Source organism: Clytia hemisphaerica, unplaced genomic scaffold, assembly GCF_902728285.1.
Source record: "Clytia hemisphaerica strain Z4C2 unplaced genomic scaffold, Clytia hemisphaerica genome assembly, whole genome shotgun sequence".
NCBI lineage: Eukaryota > Metazoa > Cnidaria > Hydrozoa > Leptothecata > Clytiidae > Clytia > Clytia hemisphaerica.
The window spans coordinates 61,026-72,999 of NW_027103402.1; the positions used below are offsets into that span (position 1 = coordinate 61,026).

Consider the following 11,974-nt stretch of genomic DNA (forward strand, 5'->3'; position numbering starts at 1 on the left):
TCGAACTTGATCGAAGTCAATCAAAACCAATCAACCGAGAAAAAAATGTAAATATTCAATTGGGTTTGATTTCCAATCAATCACTTCGCTTGAGCTTGATCGATTCGACCAATCAGTTTGATTGGTTTTGATCGAGATCAATTGGTTCGACAATCGAAATTTTCAATTGACATCCCCTGGTATGTATTGAATACCTTCGATTGTAACAAATACCTTCGATTTTATCAAATATGTTTCCTGTAGCAGTGCGTCAAAATAATCTGAAATCAAGTTTATCTCGCCCAATTAAGACACAACAAAACTGTTGAACCATTCAGGAGAAATTAAGAATCTTCACTTCATTTGTAGAAGTAATATTTTTTATCAAAACCATTTTCTCCTAACATAATTTCACGCGCCGAGTAGTGTTTGAATTTCCAAAACATTATTTTTGACAACATTTGATCACAAAAGTAAGCAGGTTTTCTAAAAACAAACACAAATATTTTGAAAACATAGCCTTTCGATCAAAATCAAAGGAGGAAAGTACAAGAAAAATGTACAAATGTTGACAACAAATTCGAGCTGTTGGATAATTAAATGCACTTCAGAAATGGGCGTAGTCTTGTGGACTTGAGGAGAACGGGAGAATATATCTGAATATGAACCATATAATTTGAACACTTCATTTGTGACCATTTTATGTGGAGATACGCGAACGAAAGAATATGGCACTGATTATGAACCTGACTCGCTGATAATAATGCAGTTGTCTTTGCAAAGGAGCCGAAAATACAAGTTTTGTGAAGAACCTTTATACCAATAATATTGTTTGAAAGTTTGGATAATGGATTATTAGTTTTTTTGTTTGACATTATATCTATGATATATTTATCTGCAACAATTTGAAAGTAATATGGGGATGGAATGATTTGTGTTTTCTTATCAATACATCATAAATTTTCTGTCTTACTTCTAGAATTCCCATTTTGGATAGCTCTTTAAGAAATAATAAAATCAGTCATATAATTAACCAGGAATGATATGGCATTTCGTGAAATTAGGATTAATACCCCTCGTATCATTTGAAATACTTTGTTGAATTTTTTATGCTGTTGGTATTTTACCCCATCTATATGTATCCTAATAGCAGCCAAATGAAATTTCCAAAAAAGGGTTTTCTTGGGTGATGAGATTTGCCTGTTTCCTACGGTTATCTGAAAATGTACGAAATAGGCCTGATTTTGACTGTAAGTTGTCTGCACGCATTGCTTTGAGATTTCAAGTGTATAACAATCAAAATTTATTGGGTTTTTCCGTTTTTCCTAAAGCAACTTTAAACAACAAATTTTACCGAAATCCATGATTATTTATCCTTAAAATCAATTTTAATTTTTTAATTTTTTTAACTGTCCGAAACACTAAAATCAATTTTCTGCTCAGCAGCATAAATTCATTGCCTCTGAATGAATTTATCAAATTATCTGGGAAAACAAGATTTCTTGAAAAGTCGTGATGTTCAGTGATGTTGCCTTTGCAATGTCCATAAGGGTTGGTAAGATTTTCAGGAGTTTGTTTTTACAATTCAGTCTTATCAAAGGAACTGTGCTATCCAAAAAATTTCAAATTGAATTAATTTACCCTGTATTTGAGCAATTTTTGAAAATATGTCTGTCACAGAGGTGCATTACATAGTTTTTTGGGGATTTTGGTATGGCTTCTATGTTAGTTTGCTCTTATTGGGTTTAATCTCTTAAAATTTCAGCCAATTTTAATAGTTTTAAAACTTTTCGTACGGTTTAAAAAAAGCTTTAAGCCCATGACCACCAAAGCCGGCATTTTTTCCCTGTTGATACTTGTGCCCAGCAACTTCAGGGTTTTAAAGCTTGATGCAAGGGCAACTTTTGGGAGAAAAATCAAATTGGGTCAAAAAAGTGACAAACGCCCTTTTCTCCTCTTGATTGTAGCTTTTCAAAGCTCTCTATGTTGTTGTTTTTTTCAGAAAATTTTTTATTGACATTAAATTAACGCTTTTTCAGCCAACCCTATGGAAATGTGTTATTGTTCAAGTTTGACAGGTCACGTAAATGTAATATTTTTACAGATTTCACGCTGTCCTCCAACATCTGTAAAAACTTTCAGTCAGTTATCCTGGAAAAGCCAGTGGAAACATCCTGCAGAAAAGTCGCCCAGAAACTAGATTCTTACCCAAAACGACCTTTGTAATTATGTGTAAAAAGTTCGGTTATACTGATATCTAAGCCTGCAGACTCTCCCAGAAAAGTTGGTACTTTAAAGTATAATAAACTTATGTGGGAGAGAGTGTCGCCACTGACCTTTATAAACACTGGACAAAGCTATATCTCTATCTGCCATTTTTATCACAGTTTTTAGAAATGTGTTGCCCTAATGGAGTTAAGTAGTATATACTACCAAATATGGGTCAATTTATAATGCGAGGACATCACAGTTGAAAAATATTTTGACTCTCAAAAAAACTCCATTCAAAGATTTTATTCTGAAGTTTTTAGTCATTCAACATGATATCCATGTAATGTTATGACTACTGCAGTAGTTATGCGGTCAATAGTTTCAGCATAAATTTTCTGATATTTTGACGTTTCTTATCTGGAAAAAGTCACTTCATAATATAAATTAAATTATTTTAATCAAGTTGGGTTTTGAACACATTAAATAACTAGAAGTTCAAAAAAACACTGCAGCAAATTTGCAGTATACACAGACCCAGTAGCGTGGTGGATTAACCAAAATTGGATTAAATTTGGGTAGGTCTTTTATCAAACTGGGTACACAAGAAAAAAGTTTTGCTAAAATGAAAATATTGTACTGATATTGCTCAAAAAGGTCAAAAATCGAGATCTGAGGGAATATATGAACGAGATAACCAAAGACAAGTAACGGATATTTCTACTCATTTAAGCATAAAAAGGAATTAAGCTTAGAGGGGAATAGAAATTCAAGTATACGCCTGTTGCTGTTTAAATTACATTATGCCTGAAATGCAAAATCATGCAATAAATAATATTTTCACACCACTTAGTGTTTATAGAATTAAAACTTTTTACTTTGCTTTTACTCTTAATGGTACACTCTTCAAACTTTGTGAAAAGTTCAAATTCTTAAGCCTAGTTTCGTTTTGTAACTTATATTATGTGTAAAATGATTCTATGCAGTCTTGTTGGAACTTTAGAAGGTTAAGGAAACAGACAATTTATGTAAACATTAACATTAGATATTTCTGTCAAAAAAAGAAGGGCCAAGTAAACCAGATAAGTAATAACGTAATATTATATAAGCATGCTTATGAGCCCTATGATATTTAGTGTAAATACAACTTTAAAAAAATGGAACTTGACTTTCCCCCAAATTACTACCTTAAGAGGACTAATTATTTTTTATTTCAATACTTTGGGACACTCAAGTAAGCATTTTGGATGATGGAATTTACTTTGGAGATTGACATCATTTGGTGGCAGGTGTGGATTGATTGATGAGGGGAATTCACGATGGGGTTTTGTGCGGGTCATATTTGGTGGTTCTCTATTGGGTACATCTTGTAGTTTTTTCATGCTGCTTTTATATTGTGATGATAAGATATACCTTTATTTATATATTTTTGAGGAGTAGTATTATTTTTTATCCCCTTTATTATTTTGATACAAGACGGATTGTGGTTTCTATTCTGTGTCGATTATGAAATGAAACAGGAGGAAGACGAAAAAGTATTCCATCAGAAAATATGAGTACCGCTTTCTTTCATTTTTTTTATTTTTCATTTTTTTAAGACCTCGTTTAAATTTCATAGCAGGTCTAAACCACCTTTCTTTGTTTTTCATTATAAGTACAGTATATAAAATTTGTTGCAAATTAAAAAAGAAATCAGAGAGATAAATATTTTATTGGTTTGGGATTTTGAGTCATTATTTAAACAAAAATGTTATCTGAATTAATAGAACAGCGCAAATTAAAGCATATTTATTTCTAATGTTCATATAGTCTGGTTACCCTGGCAACTTTGACACAAAACATCGAAACAAAAACAAAAAGGCGCTTCTTTTTCTTTATTCGATCGTTTCCCCCTTACCACGTGATCGAGTGATCTTGTTTTTGATTGGTCTAAACGAAGAAAATAGCAAATCAGATTTCTCAACGGTTGTACAAATTTTGCATCTGCTTCACGATTTATCATTTCTGTTCTGCTGGTGAAAAGGAAATACAAGCGAACCGTTACGTATCGCAAAGTATATCCACTTATTTTTGACCTTGAAGACTTTTTTTGAAGGACATTTGAAACCACACAGATTAATTCAATATGGTAAGGAATCTTGATGTTTTTAATATTATATTCTTTCACTTTCACATTTAAGTTAATTTTCCACTTATTTTTTTTCTCGATTGAAAACACTGTAAACATTAACAACAACCTGCTGTGAGATTTTCAACTATGGGGCCTCGATTTTGATCAATTTAATAACCTAGACCTTTCCTGTAATGATATCAATACTGGTACAAACCTATACTTTTATAAGAAAATTTTTGAAAAAAGGACACGTTATGAAATAATCTAATTCTTATTATGTTTATAGCGTGAGTGTATCTCTGTCCACATTGGCCAAGCTGGTGTCCAAATTGGAAATGCTTGCTGGGAGTTGTACTGTTTGGAACATGGAATTCAACCTGATGGTCAAATGCCTTCAGACAAAACCATTGGAGGTGGAGATGATTCATTCAATACTTTCTTCAGTGAGACTGGTGCTGGTAAACACGTCCCCAGAGCTGTCTTCATGGATTTGGAACCAACTGTTGTTGGTAAGCTTCTTATTATCTCCAAAATTTTTGAAGCCTTCGGATGTTCTTAACTTTTTTAGTTTTAAGCCTAAAAATGTTTTTAACATGTTCTTATTGTGACCATTTTGTGAATATTTTTGACCATTTTCCTAAGAAATCGGGTGTTTTTGAGTCCACAAAGCTCTTAACATTTTGGCCAGTGAAGCCTTATGTTCTTATATAGTTTTTCTTCTTATAAAAAAAAACGTCGCACGCGCTTTCTTTGCAAGAACCTATACACTCAGAAACAGGGGTGCCACATCTTCCACTGGGAAAAGGAAAATGTGATAGTTACCGAAATTATATTCGCATAGGAATTTTACTCGGTCGCTGAGAAAGGCGTGTACTTAAACTTTTTCTTGACTAAAAGTTACACCTAGATCATATACTGTACTTGCAGTGTTTAACTTTAACGTATAAATATAATCAAATAATAGCTTGGTTTCCTGATAATATCTTATTTCTTCTTCATCAATTTTCAGACGAGATCAGAACCGGAACATACCGTCAACTCTTCCATCCTGAACAATTGATCACCGGAAAAGAAGATGCAGCAAACAACTACGCTCGTGGTCATTACACTGTTGGTAAAGAAATCATTGACCAAGTTTTGGACCGTACAAGAAAACTTGCTGATCAATGTACTGGTCTTCAAGGATTCTTGATCTTCCACTCCTTCGGTGGTGGCACCGGATCTGGATTCACTTCATTGTTGATGGAACGTCTCTCAGTAGATTATGGAAAGAAATCCAAACTAGAGTTTGCAGTCTACCCAGCACCACAAATCTCCACAGCTGTTGTTGAACCATACAACTCTGTCTTGACCACTCACACCACTTTGGAGCACTCCGATTGTGCTTTCATGGTTGATAACGAAGCCATCTACGACATTTGCCGACGAAACTTGGACATCGAACGTCCAACATACACCAACTTGAACAGATTGATCGGTCAAATTGTCTCCTCCATTACCGCATCTTTGAGATTCGACGGTGCTTTGAATGTCGATTTAACTGAGTTCCAAACTAACTTGGTACCATACCCACGTATCCATTTCCCCTTGGCAACTTACGCTCCAGTCATCTCTGCCGAGAAAGCTTACCATGAACAACTCACTGTCTCTGAAATCACCAACGCCTGTTTCGAACCAGCCAACCAGATGGTCAAATGCGATCCTCGTCATGGTAAATACATGGCTTGTTGTCTGTTGTACCGTGGTGATGTTGTCCCCAAAGACGTCAATGCAGCTATCGCCACCATCAAAACCAAACGAACCATTCAATTCGTCGATTGGTGTCCAACTGGATTCAAAGTTGGAATCAACTACCAACCACCAACCGTTGTCCCAGGAGGTGATCTCGCTAAAGTTCAACGTGCTGTCTGTATGTTGTCCAACACAACTGCCGTCGCTGAAGCTTGGGCTCGTCTTGATCATAAATTTGATTTAATGTACGCCAAACGTGCTTTTGTCCATTGGTATGTTGGTGAAGGTAAGGATCATGACGTCATTCTCTAAAAATTATTTTCGTTAAGTATGTCCGTAGTAGCTCCCCTGGTTACTTGAGAAAGCCGATAGTCCTCTCTATAAAAACAGGGGAAAATCAATTTGTCCTCAAAGGTACAATCCTTTGAACTAATGAAAATGAAAATTTCATGATTTCAAATGAAATGTCATTATATAGTCAATTGTATACCTCTTAATGTCAAATTTTGATACACCTATTATCCCTGTTTTAAGAGGTAAAAACTTAAAACCAATAATTTTCATACAACTTTGATTTAAGGTTTGATAAGGGTATACCTTCCTTAAACCAGTGATATGTACATTCCATAACTGATTTGTTAATAATCTCTTTCTTTCTTTTTCTCTCAGGTATGGAAGAAGGTGAGTTTTCAGAAGCTCGTGAAGACATGGCAGCTTTGGAGAAAGATTACGAAGAAGTTGGTGTTGATTCTCAAGATGATGATGGTGAAGAAGAAGGAGACGAATATTAAACCTGCCGCGTGATCCAGTCACGTGATCCCATACTCAATCTCCTCCGTATTCAACCAATACTTTTATCCAAACCTTTATTTCTGAGCTAGTATCTAGTACTTTAATCGGATTAATTTTCGCGAGATTAAATTTCGCGATTTCGCGAATTTTTGCCATTTTCGCGAAATTAAAACACGCGAACACGCGTGAGATTCCTGATTCGCGAAATTAAATCCACCACAAAACTTTTAAAATTGTATTTTTGGCGGAGAAACTAGTTCCAAGTCTCCATTTATGGCAAAAAATGGCTATTTTCAGCTGTTTTCTGGCTTATTCGCGAAATTAAATCCACGCGAAATATTTCAAAACTCTGACTCGCGAAATTAAATCCAGAAAAATTTCGCGATTTTTTTAGCTCGCGAAATTTAATCTCGCGAAATTTAATCCGGTTAAAGTATCTTGTGTTAATATTTAATGCTCCCTTGTATTATTTTTTTACATTTTTATATTTAATCTTTCATGTGAATAACGAAGATAACTAGAACTTGAAACACGTGACATTCAAATCTTTTCATACTTACCTTAAGGTGAGAACGAACATTGACGAGTAACAAAATCCTAAAATAAAAATATACAGTAACGTATTTTTTTGATTTTGGCGAGGAAAAAATTAGACTTTTGAGGAAAATCTCTTGCAAAGCCTCTCTTTTATTATACTACACATCTGCTAAATTGGAAAAAAAAAGATTATTTTGCTATTGTTTGTTTTATTTAATTGAACTAGAATCTGAGAATTGTATTTCCTAAAACTTGTACAGGCCTGTCAAATGATCCAAAATGGCTGAAATTTAGCTCACATTTTTCCATGAGTATTCCCGTGAACGTTTCTTTTATTTTTCGAAAATTTTTATTTTAGGCGCCAGTTTTTCGTGAAAAACTAGGACGAAACTTTTGTTCAATTATGGCTGAAAATTCGCACACTTGATCCTAAGTTGAATATCTGGGAGTGTTTTTCCTTTTTTTTCAAAATGATTTTTGGGACTTTGGCTTCAGATAAGTTTTAACGCAGAGACAATAAGTTTGATATGGAAATCAATTTTTCCTATATTGGAAAATTTTGTCTAAATATAGAAATGAACAGTTTCTCCATGAATTATCGTGATCTGCCATATGTACTCGAAGCTATTAATACACCCCTGACCCGGTGGACACCCCACCCCGGTGGAAAAATAAGCCAAAGAATCGTCCCCGATGGAAAATAAACTCTAAATTTCAACCCCACTGGGAAATAACTCTATAATTTTTTCCCTATTGGAAATTAAATGGGGAAAATTGCTCTCCAAAACCATCCCCACTGGAATTTTTGAGCTAGAAACAATGGATTTTCTATCCCCATTGGGATTTCGATAGAAATTTTCATCCCCACTGAGCGAAAAAGCTCCACCGGGGCACTGAGACAGGGGTGTATTAATCGAACGAGAACAAAATATTATAAGACTCGGCCCCTCAAAGGTATTGTATGCTTGAGACATGTGCGCTTGGAATTGGAATGGTATAACTGGCGAGGGTAGGTTTAATGATGATCAATGTAATGATAATTTGAGCAGTTAATTCAGAATTCATATCGATTTTTGTAATTTCATTGATTTACTTTCAGTAAATAAATAAGAAAACAAAAATAAATTAAAAATGTCAGCAATCAGTGAAAGTCAGATGTTGGACGAAGCAGAATCAAAAGTTCATTACAGGGAAGAGATTGCTAAATATTACCTGAAAAAGCATCGAATCACCGATTTATTTGACAATATCACCGCCGCTCTCGTTTATCAACGGCCAGGTAAGTCAAACCACGTCTTTCTAATGCTTTTGTTTTCAGATAAGGATTATATAATTGATATATAAGTATCCTGTCTCACTGACGAAGCTTTTTACCCAGTGTGTATCAAAAGAAAGGAGCCGACGAAAAGAGGTGGGAAATTTCTTTTTTTCCGTTCTTTCCGACATGTATTTTTACCAGCGGTTATAAAAGTTTACTGTATAATAATAGTGTGAAGCGTATTTTTTCCAGATGATTTTTTAGGATATTCTTTTATTACCGGGAGAAGGCACTTTCATGCCTGTGATTCGAATGCATTAATTTTTTTGCGCTCGGATTTCCAAAAGTCTTATTCGTGTATTTTACAGACGACCCAAAAGAATTCATGATCGATTATATCAAGAAATTAAGAGACTCGAAAGCAGCCAAGTTAGATTATCCAAGTTTGTTTGACGAAACCAATGTACGGTCCTTATTTGGTATCATGGACCCAGCTAAGAAAGGTTATATCAATCATTCGCAATATAAATCAGGTATGCTTTAAATTTTAGAATAATATCTTTGGGTTACTAGAGGTAACTCATTTATATCAACTCGATTACGGTATTATGTCCTTAGTTTAAATCATTATTGTGAGCACGTTTTCATCGAAATGAATATTTTTGTAGAATATTGTGCTTGTGTATTTTCGATTGTTTTTTAACTTTTTCTTCGTTAATCGTGTATCCAGGCATGGAAAATATTGGAGTGTCGACTTACGAGAGAAATCCACCAGGTTCAGACGAAGATCAAATTGGACTTGATGTTTTCGTCATAGAAGCGTAAGTTATCCCCTCCTAAATATTTATGGTCTTAATTATGATAAAAATCTACTTTTAGTCCCTGTGTTATTTGAAGTTAACAATTAACCTGATTTTTAGCCTCCTAATAAAATGCTAAATCTCGGGGAATTAGTCCTGCTAAAGGTCCCAAAGTTTCCAAAGTTTTTGGCTTTTTTCCTCAGATTCTGATCAATTAAATTTTTAGAAATTAAGTAGCACATACACGTCGGGATGTGCCGCTTATATGATGAACAATGTCAAAAAAGTGACCCAGAATAGGATTGTAATCCAAAGTTTCTATTTTTACTAAAAGGCACCCTAGGAGTGACTGAATTTTACTACCTACTTTGGACACGTAGACATGACCTGCGGCACACCCCGTTCTTTTGGACTCAGTGCACAGCTCGGAACCAGGAAATATTATTTGAATTTTTTCTGTTGATGTTTTTCTTTCAGGAAAGAAGGGCTGAAGGTTTCTAATGCAACTTTTTCACCGAGCTAGGTGACCAGAGCTACATCATCCATCTATTGTACTTGTAAATAGGTTTCATTTGTTTTAAATTGTAAAACTTTTGTAAATAAAAAGTAATGGCAAGTTTTAATTTTCATTTCTCATTAACTGGTATAGTAGGCCCTGTTGCAACCGCGTTGAGATCTGTACAGACGGTCACGGATCGTTCATTTTTATAGCTGATCTATGGAGGAAGGGTTGATTAGCGCTTTGATACAAACAACAAACTCTCTACTTACATATGAAAGACTAGAGGGGGGGGATTCACTCTTTCTTGTGCAAAATATGCTCGATAGGCTATCAACTATCTAACCAATTCGCATCATATGGCATTTCGCCCGGGCGGAAGAAAGTAAGTACCAATTAAGTTATGCAAAGAATAACACTAGAGCACTTTTACCTATAAACAAGATTCGCAAATATGCGACAAAATATTTCCCAACAACAGCTTTTAAAATTGTAATTGAAATTATTTCTAACGATGAAACAAAAATTCTTGTCCTTACTTCTTCTTATTCCTTAACTCTATCAATCACTGTAAATAAAGTTATCAAATAAATATACTATAGAAAAGAGAGTATTTTACAAATACACCCTGATAAGAATTTGTTTTCTTCGCACACGCACGCGGTGATAGGCGCGAGTGTTGCACGTATAGAGGTTGTTTACATCAAATTTCTCGAGCGATACTTTGTTAAATTAGTTTCCTTGTGGTAACATACACGGAACCGTTCGCGATAGATGATCTAGACATGTTCACGGACTTATATCCGGATGACGGACTTTTGGCTATCATCCATGTTTCTTGCCTTTATAAATATTGTGTATCATGATACTAGCTGGTCTCTCTGCCAGTTTTTTAGAGAAGTTCTAAGAAATTTTACTTCCCATCGACCGTGTCGTAGGTAAAATATCTTAAATTAATGAATGTGAAAATTTTGCTTCGTTTATCTTTTAGACCACCTCTCCATATCAAATATCTGCAACTAGTCATAGCTTTCACTAAATGCCCCCACATAAAGATCATGTCATGCACTTATAAAGCTTTAATGCTTCAAATATTAAACATTAAAAAATAATCAGGAATAATTGATTGATTTAATTATTGATTTGATTGATTGATTGATTGATTGATTGATTGATTGATTGATTGATTGATTGATTGATTGATTGATTGATTGATTGATTGATTGATTGATTGAGGCGTTTGCTTGAAAAAAAAAAATTATATCCCATTATAAAAAAATACATACTTGAAGAATTCATGCAGCTTGATAAAATTTTTAAGGAAAAGCTGGAAAAGCCTCTCAAAAATATATTTAAAAAGTTATGGTATCATTATCTTACTGATTTTCACATCTCCTGTTTTTTTTTTTTTTTTTCTCCTACATAGTGTGCAAGGGGGTTCCAGGTCCCACCTAACCCTAAATTTCCCAACTCCAATCCAGACTCCCAGATCCCAGCTAAAACTACTATCCCCATGAAAAATTATACTAATACGAAGAAGGTAAACAAAAATTATTGTCCATGATAGGAAGACGCTAACGTATTACAAACACATTGCCATGCTAATGCTTATATATTGCCAAACACTGCAATGGTTGTATTTAATTTGTTATCGACAATACAATTGGCTTCTCAAAATAAGAAAGGGTAAAAGAAAACATTCTGGAAAATATTTTCTGATATAGGGGGGTGGATACTAAAATCTAGGATATCATGATGTTTAGTGATGTGGTGGTATACCCAAAACACTTCAAATTCTTTTAGTACCATTTGGGTATTAAAATACAGAAAAGGTGATATCCAGACTAAAATTTCAGAATTTTTTTAGTTGATTGGTACTAAAATTAGTAATTTTATATATATATTTGATAGATTTTTACACTCTGAAGATGACCTCTTTTTGTGTAGGTCGAATATACAGCTTTTAAATAAAAAACATGACGCTTCTAGTTATTCTTTTTTACCATTAAATTATTAGCCCAAGGAAATATCTTTCAATAATCTTTTTATGATTTTTT

General features: G+C 34.1%; 2 protein-coding genes across 2 annotated transcripts; both read left to right on the top strand.

The window, feature by feature from the left end:
- Nucleotides 1-4,177: 4,177 nt before the first annotated feature.
- On the top strand, nt 4,178-6,913 carry LOC136797397 (tubulin alpha-1A chain-like). Its single transcript, XM_067053980.1, has 4 exons — nt 4,178-4,315; nt 4,587-4,809; nt 5,310-6,317; nt 6,701-6,913. Exons 1-4 carry the CDS (start codon nt 4,313-4,315, stop codon nt 6,820-6,822), a joined length of 1,356 nt encoding a protein of 451 aa, XP_066910081.1. The 5' UTR covers nt 4,178-4,312; the 3' UTR covers nt 6,823-6,913.
- A 1,565-nt stretch (nt 6,914-8,478) lies between these two features.
- LOC136797398 (EF-hand calcium-binding domain-containing protein 10-like) lies at nt 8,479-10,041 on the top strand. The gene is made up of 4 exons (XM_067053981.1): nt 8,479-8,639; nt 8,987-9,151; nt 9,349-9,439; nt 9,896-10,041. Exons 1-4 carry the CDS (start codon nt 8,492-8,494, stop codon nt 9,939-9,941), a joined length of 450 nt encoding a protein of 149 aa, XP_066910082.1. The 5' UTR covers nt 8,479-8,491; the 3' UTR covers nt 9,942-10,041.
- The last annotated feature ends 1,933 nt before the right edge of the window (nt 10,042-11,974 follow it).

Excerpts from the sequence above, each read along its gene's own strand:
- LOC136797398 (XM_067053981.1), top strand. The coding sequence starts at position 8,492 with ATGTCAGCAATCAGTGAAAGTCAGATGTTGGACGAAGCAGAATCAAAA. Across the intron at positions 8,640-8,986 it reads TCTCGTTTATCAACGGCCAG|ACGACCCAAAAGAATTCATG; the intron begins GTAAGTCAAACC and ends TGTATTTTACAG. Across the intron at positions 9,152-9,348 it reads TCATTCGCAATATAAATCAG|GCATGGAAAATATTGGAGTG; the intron begins GTATGCTTTAAA and ends TCGTGTATCCAG.
- LOC136797397 (XM_067053980.1), top strand. Across the intron at positions 4,810-5,309 it reads TTTGGAACCAACTGTTGTTG|ACGAGATCAGAACCGGAACA; the intron begins GTAAGCTTCTTA and ends ATCAATTTTCAG. Across the intron at positions 6,318-6,700 it reads CCATTGGTATGTTGGTGAAG|GTATGGAAGAAGGTGAGTTT; the intron begins GTAAGGATCATG and ends TTTTTCTCTCAG.